Source organism: Dufourea novaeangliae, unplaced genomic scaffold (genome assembly GCF_001272555.1).
Source record: "Dufourea novaeangliae isolate 0120121106 unplaced genomic scaffold, ASM127255v1 scaffold14, whole genome shotgun sequence".
Taxonomy (NCBI): Eukaryota; Metazoa; Arthropoda; class Insecta; order Hymenoptera; family Halictidae; genus Dufourea; species Dufourea novaeangliae.
The window spans coordinates 3343727-3368258 of NW_015373890.1; the positions used below are offsets into that span (position 1 = coordinate 3343727).

The following is a 24532-nucleotide window of genomic DNA, read 5'->3' on the forward strand; positions in this document are numbered from 1 at the left end:
TTAAATCTTTGATGAAACCAACCAGCAACAGTTTATCCTATCAGTCCAAATAGAAAATCGTTTCATAATCGTGTTACACGTTGTCTGAGCTATTTTTAACGTGTCGACAGGCGTGCAAAATGTTACTTCTTCCTACCGGGTTAACATTCCAACGGTGACATTTGTATCGACCAATGCATAGACGGTAAATTAGAATTATAATGCATACGTCGACTCGCTTGGTCGTGATAGTAGGAGTTTCGAATAACATCTGAGGTTCAAAGGTTCGGTAAAATTAATTGAACTAACATAAACATTAATTCTAATATTACTCATTTATATGGTACCCATTTTTTACGTAAATGATTTTTGAATAAATAAACCTTATAAGCTTAAAAATTATAAATTTGTGAGTATATTTTATATTATTATGGAAAGTAATAATTTATGAGAACAAGATACATTTCTCATAAATCAGAGTTTTAAATTTGGAAATGAAACTGAATGTTTCTTACGGTCACCTTGTACATATGTGATCTCTGCAACTTTGTGGGCAGTCACAATGAGCAGATAGCAGCATTATGAAACTTGTTCAACAGGTTAGTAAGACCCGGCAGCAACCATTCAGTCTGTATTAACATTCACTGCATTAAACAGCCAATTGTAAGAAATCTGATCATTCAATCAATCAGGAAGACTACTATTTTACACTGTATTACGTATTTCTTGATTCCAGCTTTATATTCCTATACTATTAATTGCATAAGTTGCTATACTATTTAATTGCATACGTGTCTTTATATACACTATATACTTTTACATAATAGTTATATCATAAATATTAATGTATATTAATATTCAATATGTACGAATTTTAAATGTAATTACTATAGGTACGTTTACTTAGTCAAGTGTAATAGAGGTGATTTTAAGCTAATTTAGCCACAATTTTAGCTACTAATTTATAGAAATGAGAATTACACAATTATATTAAATACTATTAAATTTTCTAAAATTCCATTAAGCTCTATTGGAATTTTTCTTTGACTACGTTTTACTGGTCAATTTGCTACAAATACATAAACACTACAGTTTAATTTAATTCTTCTACGTACCACAATGTTTATGCACGATAACATATTCTTTTAGTTTCATCATTTAAAAAAAATTTAATAGCGAACGCTTAGGTAAACAAATAACGGTAGACAGTTCAAGACAATGTCATCATTTTTAACACACTATCTATCACATTATTTCCATTTATTTTTGGTAACTAGTAACCGGTAATTTTCATTATAAGCCTTACATGCATAATTAAATATCATTAAATCTAAGTCATCCCACCACAAAATAAAATAAAACAAGATAAGGTTTAATGAAAAGGGCAATAGAAACAAAGAGCTTCCCGAAGAATAATAAAGAGTTATTTCCTCCAAACTAGCATCTTACTTTTATCAGCAGCAAGACGAAACATTTCAAGTCCGTAGATCTCACAGCTCGATGAATTACCGTAAGAGATGCGGTGGACTGAATCATAAAAAATCCTAATGGCGCTGAAATATATCGGCTTAGAAGCGTAGGATACACGAGATCGAGCGTGTACTATGACTCACAGTTACGGTTCGTTTAACTTCTTACGCGCTCATTGTCCCACAAGATATCGTTCAGTGTAGATCGAATCAATCATAACACAGACTAGAAAACGTTCGGTTGCATGCCGTCTTCGATATACAGGCTGGTAAAAAAAAAGGATTCAGAACTTTCAAGATAGATACATAGTATGTATATTCTCCCAAATAGAGGAAGAAAAGTCCTAATAAGCATTCGTCGAGGAATTAATATTTTCATGGTTATAAATAACTTTTTCAAGTGAATATAAAACTGAAATACACTTTTCTTTAGTGATATATAAACGTATCGATATATAACGTAAGGATTTTTCAAAGTTTTTTAAATTGTTGTATTAACAGTACTGTATTTCTCGGAGCACTTTACATACCGAAAGGGGGCTACCTAAGAGGCTCGTTCTCGGTCTGAAAAGTGCTCAGGGAGCCACTTTTTCTGTGCTCACGATAACTTGTTTACAAAATAACCTGCGGAGGGGTTGGCCCACATGCCGATGGGTCACGAGTGGACTCCCATGGTGGTCCTTATGACTAATAGTCTCGCTACCCATGGGTAGTGATGGGTAACCGAGCTTTCCGAACGTGTTCAAGTAGTAGGGGACAAGCTCGAAGTATCAGCTCGTTAGGAACAAGCTCGAACACCAATGCACTGTTACCCATCACTACCCATGGGCTGTTCCGTTCGTGCTCTACCGTTTCGGTCACTTGAACAGAATAAGAAAGGGCGAAGAAAAAGATCGAAAGAAAACAAGATCCCCGGACACTAACCGAAACGCCCAGAATTCGAGGATCCTTCAACTCTGACGTAATCTTACACCTAGAATGTGAAAGGTGGAACGGGATGCTGGAAGGACTCGGTGTTTGTCCATTAAGTTATCGTACCTGAAGCCAGGGACACGCTGTTATCGCGTTTAGTGAGCTCTGACAGTGTAATGTTGTCTCGGGTAGCTACCAGATGTGGTGAACACTTTAATGTTATGGTACTATCGTGTTCTTAGTCTTTGGTACCGTTATTCCTATTATATTTCATCGACTCACATATCTGGACCCTAGAAACAGAGTGTATTAAGTCCACTTTTTTAAAAGAAATGACAGTTTACGTGGTCCCTGTATCAAATTTTGCATTCTTTCCGATGATAAAAAATATGTTGTCTTAAGACGTTGAAGTTTTAATATAGCAGTGTAATAATGATACTAATTGTAAGTCCATATCTTGTTCCGAGTCAAACAGTGTAAAGTCCATCGCACAGAGCCCATTACGTCCTTATTCAGTATGCTACAACGTCAAGAAGTAATTGAAATAAACAATACTGAACAAATACATAATACATTGTTTCTTCGTGGTAATATTATTGTGTAACAATTTTCAGTCCCTAGCATTAGAGATTACTGTACGTTACGAAAGTTCCAATCGTTTTCACGATGTTAGGCTCGGCACGCATGAAACACAGTCGTGGCAAACCAACGCGGTTCATTTCGTCATCTAATGATAAACTCCGCGAATATGAAAAACTGACATCGACGCGGTGCCGCAATCGTAATCACTCATAAATAATGCGATAAATCACGGGGTAAATAGCGTTGTCCGTTCACGGAATAATACGGTGTCCGCGTATGGGTATGGCAGCGGAGCCGAGGGCAATGGCAATACTTTATTGTTTCGTTATGCCACACGTCATCTCTAGCTACCGTAAAACCCACTCGCTTTTAACTATCGGCGCTCCCATGCATTCATATGAATGAAAGTCATGGAAGTACAGGGCCAGGGGGATGTGCGTAAGTCAACACGTGAACCCGTTTTGTCGACCCGCAACAGCGGCCAACATGTATCATTAACCGTGGCAATCGTAAAAGGCGCGAGGGAAGAGGCGAAGAATAGAACGATAAACCTATTTCCGTTTCTTATTGTGCTGTTACAATTTTTGCGCGAACGTTGGTCCAGAAACGAAGGTGTAAATTGGAAATTTCGTGGATACGAATTTCTGTAAGGGTTTTACGATATTAGGTCGTTCCGCAAGAAATTGGCAAATTACTGCCTGCACTGCGTCGCATAATTATAAAATCACCCTGAAATTTTCAGTCTCTATGTATTGTAGTTAAAATAAAAACGAACCACTTTTTTTGTAGGGAATATTATCTATCCTTTTCTTAAGAAATATTATTTCCCAACACGGTTTTAGATATGATATACTTGGTTCGTTTTTATTTTAACCACAATACATTGGGAATGAACATTTTAGGGTGGTTTATATGTATGTAGTGTATACTTGACGTTACTTTTATGAATGAATATTATTAAGAAAGCTTCTTTCTTTATGGGAAAATTACACAGTGTAATCTAATAGCTTCAAGGTATTATCTAATAATAATATTACAATAAAATCAATTATATTAATCAGTAAAGTTAATTAAAGTACAGAATCAATGTCATTGTACAATTAAATTCGGCAATTTTCTCCACGTACATTAACTCTCGCATGACTGCGTAATTTCGCTGAAAGTGAACTAGATCTCAATGTTTTCAGTTAAAAAATTGAAACATTGCCTCCAAAAATAAATAAAATATTAAAAAATAGGTCAGTCTAATATCGACATTTCCGGCTTCAAAATAACAAGATACAACATACATATCAGTCTCATAATTTTGAAATAACGATTAAGGGTCTGGGCGTTAAAGGGTTAACCTAACAAAACCCCCAATACAAGAAAAAAAATTCTAAAACCTGCATATTTACATAACTACAACAATTTACCAATAACACAATTCAAGTATTATTAGTCACTGAACAACTTCAAAGCAATTATACTCTCGATTTGCCCCACAGAAACCACAGGATAAATAATTCAAATTTAAATCTTACGAAATAAAGCCAAGAAAAATTTATTATCCTACACCTTCGACGTCGAATCCACAAATCACTTCTGATATTAGAGAAAGAAAAAAATTTGCATAAACGCTCGTTTTTATGTGCCCAGATGTCAAGCTACGTTCGAGATCTGTTACGAAACATTCCATTGAGCAGTAAAGGCGTTCTTGTTGCGAGAGGGCGAGTTCGGTTCGCGCGGTCGAGATGAGAATCATCAATGAAAATGCAGTCCCGTGAACGCGCTTGCTCGTAAAATCGCCAGGAAAGCATGCTTCACGCGTCGATTTACGTACACACACGTGCGCGCAAAGATTCGCCGATCCGGAGTCCCGTATGCCTGCCCACTGCCGTCTGCTATGTTAATTACCAGACAATGGCGCCGCCGGGAAGAACCGCTATCGGGGACGTTTCACCACAGCGTGTCTCCGATCGAGTCGTCTGACCGTCTTTGATCGACTTTAACAGAGGACTATAACCGCGAATATCAACGGATTACAAGCAGACTGAAAACTTTAGGGGTTAATAGCTGTTATTAACCCTTTCGCTCTCAATGTAGCAAGATTTACAATTTTCAACTGTAATTTATAAACATGAAGAATGACCAAAAAGTTATTTCCTGTATTAGATGTTTTAGTGTGTCTATAGTAATAATATTAAATTATATTAATGTTCTTATTTAATAGTTTTTCATCAACTATATACATATGTACCTACGTATCGGTTATTTCTATTCTCTTCGGTTATTCAATGTTATTTCTATTATTTTTTTTAGGACGTCCATCAAAAATTACTTTATCGTTAATACTTTCCCAGATACAAAAGGAATTCTATTCTTATGGCAAGTGTCACATTTATTCTAAACCTTAAATGTTAATACCAGCGAAAGAGTATTTCACGTCGACTCAAAGAAAACGAGTAATATACATGTTTACTAAATTCAGTTCTCAGAAGCACTCGACGACATATTGTTTTCTTTAAATGTAAGTACAACGGTTCAACTACGTGTGCTCGAACGAAAGTTCATGATCATAATAAATCTCAGTCTTGTATGGATCACAGGCTTTTCTTTCTCGTTCTAAGGGATCAAGACTGTGAGATCCCAGCCACGAGTGGCTCGTTTTTACAGACGGCCTATTGACAGTGAAAAGAAGTGGTCGCGACCACTCGAGACTGACAAAGTCAATTTCCTTCATTCAAAGTGCCGGGAGCTGTACACTATCATCGGGGCAACTCGAACCGCTTTTGTACACGGTGTCGCGTTAATCTATTCCGGTGTTTATTAAAGGTAATTTGTCGACATAATTGCGTACATATGTTACAAATATCGCTTCGAAGATTCGGATTGATGAGGATGTTGTTATGACAACCGGTGATTTCAGATAATTTTAGAGTTCAGTTACACGATTTTTTCTAAGAATAGACTAAAACTGTAACAACGAAATATCGTACAATATACCGAGTGATTCACACAAATAGATCGTCTCAAATTACTGGTAGATTATTAAATATTTGGGGCAAATTTTTCTTTCTTCAATCTACGTGTTACATTCTTTCATGTATTTTAATTGTAAAAAAAAATTATTATACAAAAGATATTGCTTAATTACCAAAAATACAGTAAAGTATGACTGCTGAAAAAAGTCACTAATTGCCAGATTACTGTGTAAAGAAAAATATTTGAATACAAATCCGGTAAGATCTGTAAAACACAAAAATAACAGAAGATTAAATTAGACCTTACGCGTATTTATTACACAACAGAAAAATGAAGGGATAAATATTTAAATTCGCAAATTCTTTAAAATAAAAATTACAGAGCCTCGTCTAAATTTACCTACACAGTACACAATAATATCGTTTCTTAGGAGAGAAATGTCTCAAATTAACACAAGGTTTATATTCAATCATAACATAAGTTTGGGTAACTGATTCATAATCAGTCAGGTATAACTTTGTCCCAAGAAATATAATGATCATTTTCGACTTTGCAGCTCTGCAAATTATTAAATTAAGTTGATTTTTACGTGAAAAGGTATTACACGCAAAAATACTGGCAAACAAGCTGCAAAATCCAAACTCATAATTTTCTGACAGTGGGACAAAATTACCCCAACTTATGGTATCCAAATTGTGGACCAGTCACATATCCAAGTTCCCAAAGCAATTAATACTAAAATACTCGGTACATTCTCGATCCAGGTGATCCAATGCAAAATACAAGACGCGTACACGCGAAAAAATTCTTACATCACGGACTCTTCCTGTTAATTAAATCATTAAAGTGAGCAACCCGAGAACTTCTTACACACATATCCCCCATCTCCGGGGTCTTGGGATGATCACCGCCATCAATATTGTCGTCAAACACTGCCGCGAGAAATCGATTATCGTCTCGGGAAGTCATGTGTAAGTGGCGTCCCGCGGCGAATATCGGGCCGAAAATGAAAACCTGTCCGTGACCGGATAATTAATGCTGCCCCCAGTCGCCAAACCGTTCGGTCGATTAATCAGCCACGGTCGCCGCAAGATTAACGAGGCGCGATATTAATGGTCACGCCGCGCTGGGCTCGTAGCGATCGTACGGAGAGTTCGACTGCAACGACGGGAATGAAAGAATCGATAGCGAAATGATTTTTCGACAAATAGGTTGTTAAACCTCTGTTGGCTAAAGTATTCTAGCTATTCTATTCTGGCACTTGCATAAGTAGGAGAGACCGAGGCTAGTTGACTAATGGGGTTAGTTGACTAATTCCCTTTAACTATTGTATTATAGAATAAATGGTGCATTTATTCTCGATATGGGCAAATATGAATGACTATCTCGTCATTTAATGTATCATCATGACAGAAACTCGCGTGTTATATCAGTGAGAATAAAGAATCTAAAAATATCGACATTGAGTAAATATATTTGTTCTGATTATTTATGATCTTCTGTCCATTAAGTGCTGCATAATACTTTGTGGAAATGTAATGCATTTCCTGTAATTTAGGATATTTTATTTTATCCGGTGTATAGAGGTTTTGTATGTGCGGCCCTTAACATGTTAAAAATGTTGGTCGGGGTTACTTGACAAAGCATAGATAGGTTTATCCTCAGAGTCGAAATTTGATACAGAAAGCTTGAATATTCAATAAGTCTTACAGTGATAGCGTTCGTAGATGGGCTCACAAAAACTGCATCAGCTCTAATATAGTGTTTTATGTGTGCATTACCTGTCACTCAAATGATAACTTGTAGGCCTAATTTGACCTAATTTTTCTTACATATCATCATTTAATTCGTTACGGTAAATATATATTTAAATTATTGGAATGTGTATGTCAAGCATAAACGATGAGTTAACTCGTCTTCGCCAGTTAATAGATTAAAGATCGGAATCCGATTAGACTTTCCTATGGCCGATTCTATCTATAAGCTGTTGTGGTTCTGTCGAGAGGTATTTAATTATTACAAAGGTTGCCAAATAGAAACTCGAAGATTAATCGTTTCGACGTTGGCAGTTTAAAAGTTGACCGATGATAAATGATTCGACCGGTTGCGTTCTTTGAATTAGAATTAGGTAGCGAGGATAAGCGATTTATGGGTTGGCAGACTTTGTTACGATGCTGAAAGCATGTGATTTATGTGAAAATAAAAAGATTTTATCAGGATTTCAATTCTGAAGTATATCTACAGAATACTCCTTTTATCTGTTTCTATTTTAAATTATTGTCTATATATTATTGTCAATATAACGATGGTTTAATTTTTTTATTGTATTGCAATTTTTTTAATAAGATAAAATTTGGTTAAATATTGTAATAAATGGCTATTCAGTAGATGATATTATAGTGTGTTTAATTATTTCACTACGTTCCTGCTTCTATAATATTAAACTCTGTAAACTCTAAGCTCAATTTTTACAGTTTAGAAACTAGTGGAGATAGAATACTTAAGAATTCACTACACACAACTTCACACACATACTTCATTACAAGAAACCACTACATTTAGTGTATTTTCCATGCACTGTCTAGTAATTTAACCAGACAGGTTTTAAACTTAAATTAGAAGAAACATGTGCTTGTAGTATTTCATTTGACTTGCGTGATTTACACTGTGGTAAATTAAAATGGTTACAACAATTTCCTTCCTTCTGAATGGTAGACCAAGAATCCTGCAAAGGATTTTATATGCGTCCTACTTAAATACCACGAAATAAGCGTGTCCATGTGTCTCCACGCCCAACAGCAATAAAATCCAAAACTTATGACGGTTTTGTACAAAGTATAAACTATGTTCTACACTGATCCGACAATGACAACAGGGGCACGATCGTAAAATTCCACGACGGTCACTTCCCGTTTGCGTGACCTTCTCTGTTCTGCCACGATCATGTTACAAATGATGGTTCAGATTCTTTTATTTATTACACAATTAAATCGAAGCTCGCGAAGTTTTACAAAACAGCTTGACGATCTTTTACTCTAACTTTGCAATGCATCATTCTGTCGAAGAATGATCACCTTTTCATGTATGTCCCTCCGCCTGTTTCATATTAATATTATCATACAAGAATATTTTCACAGATTTTGTAAGCATATTTTTTCATCGTATTTATATGAAATTGAATTATAAATATTTAGCAATTAATTTACTGTTCTTGTTTGTGTTATTAAATTCGAAACGATTTAAAAGATGTTGAAATAGTAATAAGGAATTAAAAAATGAGATAGACAATGTTCGTCATTCATGAGAACCGAATCTATTTATATGTAATATGATAAAGAATATGAAGCTGTAAAATTAATAAGGTTATGAATAATAAAATAGTAATTTAAATAGTATACAAATTTATAAAGCAATCATGGATTTGAATTTTTATTTACATACGTTTGTAATAACCCTTAAATTATATCTTCATAAGATCTAAAAAATTTAATTCCATAGCATTATTCGAATAAAAGTAAATATTTTCTCAAACAATTGGAAAATTACTTTGAAGCATTTGCAATAATAGAATATATACAAAATGGGGGAGTGTGACGTAATTCAGCACAAATGAGAAGTTCAAAACAAAAGTAATTTCGTTACAATTACAAGCCTTAATAATTGTGTAAGTCCGTAAAAATAATTCTACACTGCTCTGTTTCTTTACACTTATACTTATATCTCCGTGAAATTATCGCGCACGATATCAGAATCGGGGTTCTGCTTTCTCCAGTAAGTGTTTCTCAGGCTGATAAAGCATGCACCCTCACGATTTTTGTATGAGAAACTTCCTCAGAAACGATAAGAGCGATGATGTCTCGAGTGATCATTAACATTTTAACACGAACATCATGCTCGCACTTCTAATTATCTAAGTCTCCGATACAGTATCTCAATGGTTACTTACGAGCTTGGAACATTACACCCTGTACCTATTATAAATTCAAACTATTTTTCGTTATAACGAAAAAATTGAAATATTATTTCTTGCGAGCGAAATTATTTATAAATTGCCTTTGAAAATTAATTTCTTTAAAAATACAAACTAAAGAATTTAGATAATACACTTTATGTTACAGTAACAATAATTTGAATGTTTTTTACCGTGATCTTTGTAACTTTACTAACGTTTTGCATCCGACAGCAATAATATCTCCACGCATTGAATTCGCCAGGGCATCATATGCATTCGAGTTGCATGTATAATTTTATTGTACTGCCCACTGGAATCATCGAAAAATGATATCTAGACTGTGGATATTTATGGAAATTCACAGATTCAGACAGCAATTTGTAAAAATTCGAATCAGGTAGAAATTCAATTAATACGAGTAATTGCTGTATTATATTCTTAAAAATATGCACATATTATTGAATTTTATTACACACCGGCAGGCTAATGATAGGTATGCATTAATTCTGCATTTACGATTTTATTATACCATGCATTGAAATCACCAAAATATCGTATCTATTAGTGTTGCATTCACCATTTTATTGTACCAAGCATTGAAATCACCGATACATCCTAAGTATTTGTCTTTTGTTTACAATTTTATTACATAAAGTTCATACACAACTTCGTCATGATCTTCTCACTATAAAATTTACGATCCATCTTTTCATAAATATTCATATATGGTGGTTGCACTAATAAATGTAGACACACCAGTGAATGAACATTATATATGAAAACGAGTAAATTAAATTATTAAAATATTCCAAACAATTCCTTGTTAAATATTCAAACAATTTTTGTACCATTGGTTAGAACAATTCATTTACTTAATATTGTTCATTCGCTGGTGAAATCTAAATTTTCTTTTTAATTTAATTAATCACATGTTTTCAATTATTCAAATTGAAATCTGTATGTTACTAGAAGATATACATAGATATAAAAACATCTAATGCTCATGTGCCATATATTTATTAATATTATTATCATTTAAAATTCGACTGTCATAATTACAAAATCTCTGAAGTGTTCATTCATTGGTGCGTTTACCCTCGAAAGCATTTTCTCATACGATTCATTCACCATTCCGTTTACGCTAATAATTACGTATGTGTATCAAACTCGTCAGCAATCAGCCTCGCACCTCAGATTCTTTAATTCCATCCGGCAGATCGCGTCTGTCTCAATCGGCTCGATAATAATGCAATAAATACTTTACGCGACACGGTCACAGTCATACGCTGACCGCTTATTAATCATTTCTTCACTTCTGTCCGACAACTGTTTTAATTCAATTCGTACCCTCGTAACACATTAATGGCGGTGTCCCTACAGGCGGCGGACAGATTGATAAGCAGACAGAAATCTTGCATTCGGTGTATCATTTCACTTCGATTGCATAACACGCGTTCTCGCACCACTCGATCCTGCCGAGCATTGATCGGATCGGTATCTTTTTAACGTGTCTCTTGCTCGCGTCAACCGTGACTGGCGAACGGATTTTTACACGGGCGCGGCCAACGCGTTCCATTTCTCCAGATGTTATTTCGTCGACGGTTAATGATGACTTTCAGGAAGAATCAACTGTAATCGATACTTCCGCGTGCAATGTGCTTGGCTGAGCAACATATGTAAAAACAACGACGTGTCGTATATCGATATTGAATTTATTCTGATATTACTAATTGAACACTTTAACGTCCAGACCCTTCAATCATTGTTTTAAAATTACGAGACCGATATACAGGGTGTTCCGCTTAAAAAAAACGTTATTTTTATCTTTACGATTGGTTACTCAAATTTCTGATACATGATTTCTGTTTTACGTTTACATACAAATATTTATCCCTTCTAGCACTAATATTATTTGAAACTTATTCTTGTTTGGCAGCTGTATCCATAACTCGCTAAATCTTCTAAACCCGGAAGCTTTTTTGGCAAAATAAACCTTCCACCAACAGTAGAAAAAAACAATGAAAATAACCGTAAATAAGAATCGAGAAAAATGTTTTTACATACACCGAATGAACGAATTTCAAGTATTTCAAGTTCAAACTTAAAATCACAGGCTGTGCAATCGAAGAGGGTTAAGACATTACCGCATCAACAATGTGAGACCAATGAAGTTTAATACGCTTGCTCGACTCGCAACCGATCAATTGACTTTTTATCGAACGAGAAACGTATTGTCCGTTCGATGAAAGGGAGCACTTTCCAACAATCTTTCTTCGTTTTTGTTTCCTTTTCGAAATCGCGTCTTCGTAACACGGCATGTCCCCCCCCCCCCAACGTGACAGGATCGAGGGAGATGGGACACATCCTCTTCATCGAGCCAGGACTTTAATTGCAGACCCAACAAAGGACCTGATCCCTCGACGTGAGTCGCGGATTCTTTTCAAGCGTCAGAAGCCTATCAAGCCGCTGCCTGACGCATTTACTACAAAGTGTATTGCGCGTACCGGAGACCCGCTGAAAATCGACAGTTAAAAGTCTCACGTTCTGAATCCTGGCGCAGACGTTTTGTGGTGCGGTTTCCGGGTGGACAACGGTCACGTGCTAACAATGCAACGTAATTGGCCGTCAACGTGGATAAATATTTCTCCAATCGGGGCATACTTTCTCGCGGACGCCGTGTCCACGAGCGGAAACTACTTATATTTCTTTCCATTGTCACTTTTGCAAACAATGATGTAACAGTATAAGAAGGTAAATGTGACGGATGTTGCTTACGGTGGCAGGTTGGAAGTTTTTATTGTTTTTTAAACAAGTTCTTTTACGGGGAAAGATAAACTGATGATGTCGATGGGAATAGATGTTTTTATACAGGGCTCTGTTTTTGTAAATGATTTTTGGTTTTGGTGGAAATGACACGTTGCGATGATTTAGGAGGTATGATTGATGGTTTGATAATTCTGTGCCGATTTCTAAACTGATATTTGGATCAATACTGAATGTGTGTTTTAAGTTTTAGGGAGAAATGTGGTAGATGCGACTCTTTACTATTTCCATAGTAAGTACAATTACTACGGTTTCAATTAAAGTTTCCCTGAATTATCACCGAAATCTTTTTATTGTTCTTTCCGATTTTAATATTTTCACGTTTGGTACCCACTGATAGATATTGTAGAGCATAGACTAGTAAATAATCAGGAATGGGATAACTTCTGAAGATGTGGCAATGCCTGAGAAATTGATTGATTTGGTTGAACCAGTTAATAATAGAAATACAATAATGGTAATTTATTATAAAGAATGGAACGAAGACTCTATGTAACTATTAGAATAACTGTTTTCCGTTGCTTTGGAATAGCTGCACATTTCTTTTCTTTTTTTATTCTGTAAGTCAACAATTTTCGTATACATAATGTTATCTAATACTATCTTAAAAACAGACATTTAGACAAACAATTTACTGCATAATGTGATGAAAACAAGAAAGTTGCATACCTTTCAAGAAATGAATATTTGCAGGACCTATAATTGCGTGTAAATATTCAAATGGGACACTCTGTATATATTACGATAGGTAGAGAATTAAGAAGGAAGTGTTATAGAAATACGTTTATAATTCAACGAAGTACTCACTCCAAATTCATTAAAAGAATAGGACATAAGTGCGAACGCGGCTTTAGATCGCTGCAGTTGGCACTTCCGATCAGCTGGAGTCTGCCCGTGCTCAACACGTTCTTCGATTCAATAGCAGAACGAAGGACCATTTCGCTCGCCGCCAACTCTCCGGCGTCAATTAATGCTCTTAATTGCATGCTTACCAGAACTCCTTTCGGTCTTAATTACCGCATCGATACTAACCTCGTACAGGTTGCCATCGACGAGTCACAGAATTCTGCTCCGCGGATAATATTTATGTGGAACATGCTCGATAATTTTTATCGGGCATTATTACTACTCACCGGACGAATTACGATTCACCATCGAACAAGTACTTAAATATGCGCGCCGGTATATTAATACATCAGGCGTCGATAGCTGATGCTCACGCGCCATTTGCACGCGAACTCCCGTCGCGTTACAAGAAACGAAAAACAACCGGGAAATTAATTGTGCGACGATAGACTGATAAATTACATTATAGTCGATATGTAATTAAACCACGGTCGGAATTAAAAAAAAATAAATACGGAGGGGAAAACCTATAACATGGCTGTATAGATATGGTTCTAGGTCTACAACTTTTGAATTTATGAAATAAATTGCCTAATCAAAACTGTATTTCTTAAACGGTTTCGTTATGAATATATATAAAATAACAAATATATTAAAATAACATAACCGAATCATTCAAAAGTCCAAACATACTACTAAATTCAACAACAAAACGAAACCTCTTCTGCTTCCGATTTTTCTGTAAAGCATAATGGTCCAGAATCAAAATTTAGCAGCTCGAATGGTAAAAAAAAATCTCCTTTATTCTCCAAAAAGCTCACGTCAATTTAACCATGGAAGGATTTGTCTCATGTATTATTGTCTTCCTCAGACCCTTTCGTATTGTCAATCTCAGTCATAAGTAAAAAAAATCCTTAAAAATTCATACTTTCATAAATATGTTAAGCACACTGTTAGTGAATGATGACTTCATCGAAGACGATCACTAAAATTGTTGTTCTTAATTTTTATAAAACATCACATTTTCTCCAAACAGACCTGGCGTCCTGATACCTATAAACGACAGTGTAAAGTAGTTCTTTATACTAATTTTACACTAGATTACAAATATAATAAATAATCGAATCCATTTAATATCACAGTTTCGAATTGATTTTATGGTTTGAAATTGAGAAAGAAAATGGGATTGTTTGCACAATGTGGTTAACGTTCGTTTATCCGCACTCGGGCGACCAAATTGAAAGCGAATTACAAGCGCTCGCCACGTTTAATGCCTGCATTCGACACATGTCGATCTCATCGTGCTCACTGTTCGAGCAAGGTAAGCAGAGTTGTCGGGGTGTTCAGCGATTTTATCTTGGCGATCTTATTTACATACGCTGACACCGCAAACTCTATTAATTAACACTGCCCACGAGGAAGTTGAGCGCAATTGCTCCTGCAACGGGACACTGTACTTACGCTGACAATTTTTAATGTCAAGTGACGCGTAAAAGTTTCCGGGTCTGTCTAACGGAAGTCCATTATTGCGAAATATATTATTAACACTTGAGCTACCAAAGTAGTCAAAATGAACAATAACTATCTATTTTCTGAGGTCCTTTGCAACTTTTATTGCAATTTATAAGTAATAATGTTCGTTAATTTATCGATTTGCATATTTTCAACAATCTATCCCTGTTATGAGTGTGACAAAAATAGAAATATGTTCATCTCCGGTTTTTACAGTGTTAAAAAATTATGGTTTGCACAATATCGTAATGTGGTAAATTTGTATATAACTTATTTTGTTTAAGATTATGTTCGTTGCAATACTAATTTGTCAGCTGTTCTCAAACTATGCATCAAAGAAACATTATTAACATTCTAAAGCTTCTTTCATTAATTCCACTACTGAAACAAATTAGAACCTACAAAAAACTCTAAAATCAACATTTTTCTTCTACCCAACCTGTATCATCACTTTAAGACATTAATTTTAAGCTATAATCTCTATTCCCCACATAATTGAGGGTCTCATAACTAAAACGACCTTTGTGAAATATTTTCATTTTTACGATAACAACAAATTCTAGTAGTAAGAAGCGAGGTTCACAACATGGTGGAACCTACACCATCAAATACGACCTACACTACCAGCCAAAAGTATGGAACCAGGTCTGCTAATTAAAGAAAGAGAAAAACATTACCTGTTCTATAAAAATTTGATAAAAGTAATGTGCAAAAACTGATTGGAAATGATTTATATATGTACTGATTCCGTAATTTTTATTATATCCTAACAGAATAATGAAATACTATTCCATCAATTCTGATCTCTGATTCCATACTTCTGTCCGGTATTGTGTGTCCTGATTTATTCCGAAAAAAAAAATAAATCGATTCTTAACACTTTTAAAGACGTCAGAGTATTCTATTACTCTCCCTAAAAAAAAAGAATAAAAATCAACAATGCTCGTTACGAGCTCTTCAATTCAAAAGAATCAACCATGGTCCAAATTCTTCAAGAAAAACCACATACAATCCAAAACAGGAAGCAACATCTCACCGATCCAAGGTCGACAGAACCACACTAACCAACTCCGTTCCGATCGTCCCATATAAAATTTCATTATGTCGTGGCCGTAAAATATTGAAAAATCGAGCGGCTATGAATTAGTGTCCACTTGGTGGAACGGTTAGTAGGAACGGGTCCCATGAGGCCGTGTTAATTAATAATTGCCCGTCGTTCCGTGGCAGCATGGCAAAATGAAGATCGGCCCGGTTTTTGTCCGGTGGACGATCCACAGGCGCAAGAACCGACTGTATCGCGTCAGTTCTCTGACCGTAGTTGGCATGTGGAAGAGAGGAACGCATCGGCTGCCATAAACAGCCTTGGCCTTAGCCTCGAGTTCAGCTATCGGTTTAACGCAGCCGCCTTCGTATACCCAACCTGGGGGCCGCGGGGATCGGTAGCGCAAAAACCGGGCACATGTTTTATTCGATCCAACGAATGGAAGGAACGTCCACCGCGTGCTGCTGGCGCTAATAAGTGTGCGCTATTAATTGCACCCGCCCGAAGAAAACAACCGTACACGAAACTGCAATATGTAGTGGAGGATAATGGCAGCGATGGGGTTGGGTAGCCAGTTGGACGCTAAGTTACAATATCGCGGCAATTACTTTGTTGATTGACGCGGGAATACAAAACATCGCGGAGGGAGCAATTGCGTGTCTTTGGAAGGGACGCGGACGTCTCGAGCAACGTCCGCGAAGGGTAAGGAATAAGGAAGAGTGGACTGCATTCTTGCGCTCGGAATGAGAGGAATCTTCCGACTCGGCGAACAGTTTTGAAATGTTTTTGCCTTGGGATTTATTAGGTCGTACGGAAAGTCCGTGACATTTTCGTCCCAGAGTTTCCATCGTTTTTTTTTTGGCGGAGAAATATAGAATTGGTTGATCCGATGGGTTTGTACTGTCTTCTAAAGGTGCGTATCCACTTCTTGCGTATCCACTTTTCGATTCCAGGATACGTAACAAATGGATGCACAGTTTAAGATGTATTTATGCCGAATAGTTTACATTTTTTGTGTGAAATGTAACTGAAATAGTACGAATTAGTATAAAATACATATTTGATCGGAAAAGGTTACAGCATCCACCCCATTTAAGGGACATAGCCCTTACTAGTTTCAATTCACTCCGATTGCTGGATTATTTCGTATAAGAGAAAGACTTTGAGAACAGTGGAGGAATTAAAAAGTATTTTGAATATGATTCATTATCTTTTCTTAACAAAAGGATGAAAAATTGATACAACTGTAACAAAACTATCTGAAGAAGCGAAGAAGTTACAAAACAAGAAGCGGAAAGTACATTTCTGGATCCCAGAGCCAAAGTGTATTATCCGCGTTTTTAACGATGTGACATTTTATGTGTTTCCCCTATCAAATTTTTCACTCTTACTTACTCTGAGCCGAACACTGTAATCTCCATCACATAGGGGACTTAATGCAATGTTCATTGTTTCTACATATCGAGACTTGAAGAGTCCATTCAATAGTTCGAAGTTACCGACTGTCTTTCGTCGAATTCTTTCCGAACAGATCGACACTCACAAGCTGTTTGCGCTATTGATTTGCTGACCTCTAAAGTTCGAAAAGTGTGACTTAATACACTCAGGCTTTAGGATCCAGATATAATTCTTCGGAAACAAATGCACTTATATAATTTTTCCATGGATCCTGTCATTTAAAATCTTTATCCCCGGCTCCTCAGACTAGCCTATTCCGTTTTTTAAAACAAATCCTACCAACCGGTTAAGCTTCTACTAATGTTTTTAACATACCTACTTCCTAGATTCTAGACTCCTAGAAATTCAACTACAACGTTCCCAATTTACGCGACGAAACATCAGTTTCAATAGACACTTACTCGGCATCCGCAGACTATAATAACGCGTCAAAGTTCGAAAGATGAAGATGCCCGAAAAAGAACAATTCGGATCGTGGCTCGCGTGTACGGCCACGCATTATTTATGAGGCCGCCAAAAGAATCGGTCCGAGGGAACAGCGCTAGTAACGGCTCTCGAAACGGAGGAACGAATTGTACAAATTTCTACGTGTGCCGTGAAATTAGGAGCAGTTATCTTTTGCCGGCGTTTCCGGTTGTCCCGCGAGTGGCGCCTCGAGGGAGCCAGAGCAAAAGAGACAGAGAGAGAAAGGTAAAAAAAAAAAAGGAGGAAAGCGGAGCGAGTAGGCGCCGCGAACTCGAAGGTGCAATTTCGGTCGAGTGGGCGGCCTATGAGGGCGAGGAAAAAGAATAGAAACGAAAGTGGTTGAACGACCCCGACCGAGCAATCGAACCGTTCGAACCGACATTTTTATTCTGCTCGTCGCGTACGATCCTCGTGATGCCTTCGAGTCACGCGAGAAGGTGTTACATTCCGGACTGACACCCTTCGCTTTAAACGCCTGTTCTGGTGATACCTGATCACTGGGCTAAAACTGCAAATTTAATAAGTGTGTAATGAATAGACTGCATATATTTAGGCACAATTACAATTCGTCAAGTGATTTATATAAGCAAGAACAAAAGTAGGAATTTATTTCCTCTCTAAAGTACACTACCGCTCATAGGTCTTAGGACACTTATCGAATATACACTGAATGTTACACTGTATGACGAAATTGCTGGAAGTGTAAAACGAGTACTAATTGTGCAGTTTCGCGGCGTTTCTCTATTTTAGATATTTCACTTCGGTTGTTTTTAAATAGCTTCATTTTATCAGTAAAACGAAAAATCAGGCTGGGAAGCCGAAAGAGTAATGTACTTTTGTCAGTTTCGGTTAAAAGAGCAGAGGAAATTGTTAGCAATCATACACTCAATACCGATTTCAATGTCCTTTGGATATGTTATAGTAGTCAACATTTTGCACAATTTTTTCCTAAATAGTTAAAATTGAGAAAAGCAAGAAAACTGCATAATTTAGGGGAAAATTTAAAAGCTTGAAAAATTTCTTATTAGTATACGTATGTTCCATTATGAAGGTACACCAATGATTAGTAACTTTTTTGACGAAATCAGTTCCTTTCTGTGAAAAATCGAGAATCTATACCCACTGTTTCGTAAATACTCACGACATTTTTACCCAGTAAAAGAGCCAAAGGATGTTTCTAGTTTGGAACATATCATCATGCAATTATTACATTTCTCAGAAAATTTTGTGGTTTTTTATCCATGTTCTAATGACAAAATACAAAATTTTTACTTCGAAGACTGACAAACTGTCAGGAACATGAAATATGGCCATGCAGAAAAATAGCTGGTAGGTCTCAGACTAATATTAAAATAAAGAAATCTCAACATAGATAAAAAAAGAGTTCAAATAGCGCCATAATTTTTGGACAGACCTAATACCCAACATAATAGGAGATACTTATCGTTACCTAAATCTCATAGTTTCTGTAAAACAAGTAACAAGGTCTTCTAATGTCTTACCTAGAATATTATCAACTTTCAATTTAACGAACTTCTTAAGTTTACATCCTCGATCCGTGATTCAGCAGCAAAAACGAACTGGACGACCACCTTTTGCATCTTTTGTTTCTGTGCAACGAGTATCATTCGTTGCTGGCTTTCTTTCTCCTTCGACTCGTTTAACAAATTATAAATCGCTGAAGTGACTGCACTCGGTACAAGCACTTCCTCTGACATCTTGATTGCGAATAAACGGAACACAGACGCGCGCGGATGCTACGGTACCATTAATCGACCAAGTGTACTGAACTGTGTACTCGCCTTTACGCATAAAGAATCAGGCTACCCCGCGTCCTGAACACGAGGTGCATCAATTTTGTATAATTCTATCGGCTGAGGTTTATGACTTCCTTCAAAAGGCTATTAATTTCATGACTAATACAATAAATCATCAATTTGTACCGATAAAAAGAAAAAGCACCGTAATATGATGATAATAAAGATAATAATAACAGATGTTTATTGCATTTACTACTGCTATTAAAATCATTGTTGATAGGAGATAAAGTCTCATAAACTCATAAGTAGTAGATTGTGGACGTTTATGTTAATACGGATGTTTGTGGAATAGTTTATAGAAAGTAGAATCAAGCAGAAATGTATTTACTATATTGACTCTAAAATAAATATCTTGCTGACTGAAGGGTTAAAAAATTAACCTACATACATACATGTTTATGTCACGTAAGCACTTCAAACTGACTGTATAAAAAATTAGCCTTTCACACCGATATGTTTTATATTTAAAATTCTATTTCCATTCATACAACTGTAATTTCCTCTACCTTCAATTATAACAAATAACGACTGAATAATACTCATTTACTATTTCGTCACTGCAACCCACACGCGGCGTACACTTCTTGCGTGCCTATATACTGCATATAGCTTTCGCACGCCGACATTTTATTTGCATATTTTGACGTATTTTACCTGCATAAAGATACCCAACGTGCACGCCGGACGTACCATCTGATACGGAGTGACGAATACCTCAATTGCCGATTATTTCCATCGAAATTTATGCGACATGCGTGCGGTCCACGCCACGCATGCGTCATCCAGCGTATCCTTTTTAGGGATATCGTTTGCTTGATCCTTTGAAAAGATTACCAGAACCCTGTTACCTGCGTGTTACCGATCGTTATCGGACCTGATCGGAATGCGTCCGTGGCACAATTTGTACGTTCCGACAAAGCTCGGTGACGTTTTGTAAACGATAAAATCGCCTAACGACCCCACTTCATCCTTTCTCGCTTATTATCCACGGCGAATCAACGACAATGTTTCGTGGAATGTGAAATATTGAACAGTTTTCTCTCGCGGCGATTTTCCACGCGTCTCGAATATTTATGAAAATAAAAGATATTGATCATTTGGTTTAACATGTTTATTGAGAAGTAGTTCAGGTTTCATCGTGTACCTTTGTATCAATGAAATTAAATGTGATGTTTTAGCTATTACACACTTTGCTTGATATAGTCTGTAAGTTCTTTTTTGAGAGTAGATTTAAATGGTTATTCATTGCATAATACGGAAATATAATTGATTATTAGCCTGAGGATTTTGTGTATTTATCGTAAATGTGAATATGCAACACAATACAATAAAAAATTCTACTTTACTTTGGACCTAACGAAACCTTTAATACGGGAAACAAATCTTTGGCATAATTTCAATTCAGTAAATTGATTAAAAAAAAATCTGACTTTGTATAAAAATCCGCAGTCTTCTTATCATTCATTTAAAGAAGACACGAATATTTCAAATGCGCAGAGGTTTTTAAGCTACAATGAAAATTGTAAAGGTAGAAAATACATTATAAAATGTAATAATAATTAATTATATGTTTGAGGGTAATTTACTGAGACAATTTAAAACAGAAAATTATTTCGTCTCTAGAAGATTTAATTTTGTTGGTAATAATTCCAACATTTTATTAAAACCTGTTGGAATGTTTATTTTATGCCAATGTAGTCAATATTAGATCGAGAAACTTACACACGCAAACACACGCGCACACACACATATACATATATAACCGTGGCTCCCATAAAATTCGATAGAATATTGTTTGGCCCCTAAATGTCTGGTGGTCGAAGAGACGCGATTATAATAGAATCGTGCGAGAGAAAGACCATCCGCATCTGGCAAGACTTCCTGTCGCACAACGATGCCTATTTACGAAGCGCGCCTCTGCGAGTTTCACGCGCAAGGATTCCCCTTCATTGCTCGCCCACCTTCCACTTCCGGTAGATTCGAATAAAAAGCTACGCGTGATTTCGTGTCAAACGAACGGTCGCCCTATCGTCTTACCAGCTAGCTCAACCACTCGAAAGTATTCTATAAATCTTACACTACACATATTGCTTTTCTAAACTTTTTTTTGATATTAACTTTTCTGTTTAATATTAGGTTGTTGCATAATAAATATCGTTTCACAGAACCGCTTTATTTCAACCGTCTTAGTTTTCACAAAACTGGAAAGAATAAACTTGTAACTTGTTGGAAAAAATGTGTTCAATCACGTTTAACTTGATATTGTCATTTTATTTCATATTATCGGCGGGGAATTCAACTTCTGATAGAAAAATGGCAATATGGTTATGTAGATACTATTTTAAGTAACAGATGACCTAGCAATAGTAAAAAGCTGCCATTACTTTTTTTATACAGCTAATACTTAAATGTTCCTATTACAATAACTGCTTCAAATAGTTTATCCCCTGAACGATGCGTTTTACGTGAAGCTATAATTAACTAGAATATACAAGTCCTTCGTGACAAAAAAAAATTCATTCCGACAAGTAAATCTCCGTTTAATTGTAGTCTATCGAAAAGTGGAACGTCCGAGAAGCAGGCACGTTCAACACCTCGAATGAGGATGAAGCGTAGGCTCTAATATAACAACTACTCGACGTGGGGACACACGTTCGAGGGATATCTCGCGTTAATTGCACTGTAGTCTCGTGGTACACCTTGATGACACTCGCAGGTAGTTGTCAGAAACGTGTTTTGCTTCCGGGTTCTAGACTCTTTTTTCTTGTGCTGTTTTTGAAGCAGTATCGTCCCCAATTGCAGCGTCATAAAGGAAGTTCAACCAGAAAAATGAAAGGTGTACGTGCTATTAACCACGGGGTGCTAAGTGTGTAGAATATTATGGTAAACATACTGAATATTGTAAATATTTTTGCGAAAATATAATAGATATTATAATAAAATATGATAGATATTTTTGAAGAGGATAGTAGAAACAGTAAAAATAATAGAACAGTAAAATAGTAGAGGGAGAGTCGAAGACTTTTAAAAGCTACGTAGTCTGGAGAGGATACCTATTTTTTTTGCATTTCGTACAGTTTTTTTTTGAGAACTAGTATTATAGTTTATAATTATATGCAGAGATTTACGAAATGAGATGATAAAATTTGTAAATAAAAATTGTACTTATTATTACAGTATTTGGAGATGGGAAGCATTACGACGAGAATGAATGTAATAAATGTTCAGAAGCACTTAACACACAAAAATCTTTATATACAGAATGTCAATTTTAACGATTTCTGCTATTTATAACGAAGCTGTTATTTTCGTGTTAAATAGTGTTCTTATAACTTTATAACAAATCATTTTTTGTCAAACATTTATATAACATTCTTTTGTTACTTTTTTGCATAAGGGATATCACTGAGTTTAAACATTCAATTTGAAGACTCCCCGTGTATAAGGATTGTCTCGTGCCAACTCAATAGTATTCGAATCGACGAAACATTTTTCATTAAATTTGAAACGGAAACAGGAGTACTTTACTCCAATGAAAACTGATGGTCGAGGAAATGGATCATAACACAGCAGATGACGGTGGTAACACCAATTTTTTTATAATGCATCGTTACTACTCTTTCATGCAAACAAAGCAATGAAGTTTAAGAATTAAAATTTGCACACTTGCATGGGAATACATAACATTACCATATAATTATTTTAACATCTATTATTAATAGGCTGTGTATATTACACATTTATGATTATAATTCAACGATGGTCTTTATTTATTCTTATCTTCTCAAAACTTTTGAAAGAGCAAGAAATCTAGTCATTTCTTGTATCCATCCCATTTGCTATCTGTGTTCGATTCTTCCAGGTTCAGAAAGTGAAAAACCACCATCATTTACAAAAAGTATAAAGTCGATTTTCAACTATAACAAACGATAAGAGGTTTTTCTCTCTAGCACTTAAATCGTCTTTCATGATTAGAATGTCTGCTGTTTACCACGTACACCGATCATTTACTGAAAATTGTCTCGAGCCGATAAGGACCTACGCGTAGGAAGCAATTTCGAAGGAAGACAAGACGCATAGTAGCAAAAACAAGTAAAACAGAACGCAGATAGCAAATAATTGTAAGGTACGATGGGTCCGTCATGGGCCGATATCGTTACGGACCCAGTTCCTGATCACTTAAGAGTAACTATCGCCATTTTTTTTAAACATATAAATAGAAAAATTAATCAAATCCAAAAGAATTACTGTTATTCGAATAAATCTATGTATTATCTTCAAGTTGGTATTGACAAACGTGCAGAAATAGCAATACAATTAAATTATAATTTAACTTTAAAATTAAGAAGAGCAACAGGAGCAATTTCTGATCGCCTAAATTATATGTTAGTATCTTGCTCCGAGCTGTCGAATTTTACGTATAACTTTCTACATAGTTACTAATCATTTAGTAATTTTTTGGAAAATATACTTTATTATAATATACTTATTATATGATATCTATATGTATACTAAACTGATCAGGAATTGGGTTCTGATCAGTAACTGGGTCCGTGACGGTATAAATACATTCTACTTATGGTCTCGGATTTTGTTGGCTTAACGCGACATCGCGATCGGTGACAAACGTCGGACGAAGTTGTCGACTGAACTTCAAGGACTATGATTCACGCCCATTACTATTCTGACTTTAAACCATAAATAATAA

At 35.8% G+C, this 24532-nt stretch overlaps 1 protein-coding gene across 1 annotated transcript in view; it reads right to left on the bottom strand.

The window, feature by feature from the left end:
• Window positions 1-19722, bottom strand: part of LOC107186131 (laminin subunit alpha-1-like) — a 79221-nt gene extending 59499 nt beyond the window's left edge. Inside the window, exon 1 of the mRNA XM_015573945.1 lies at window positions 19539-19722. Within this exon, the coding sequence (XP_015429431.1) occupies window positions 19539-19722 (184 nt within the window). The remainder of the gene's footprint in view (window positions 1-19538) is intronic.
• Window positions 19723-24532: the final 4810 nt, after the last annotated feature.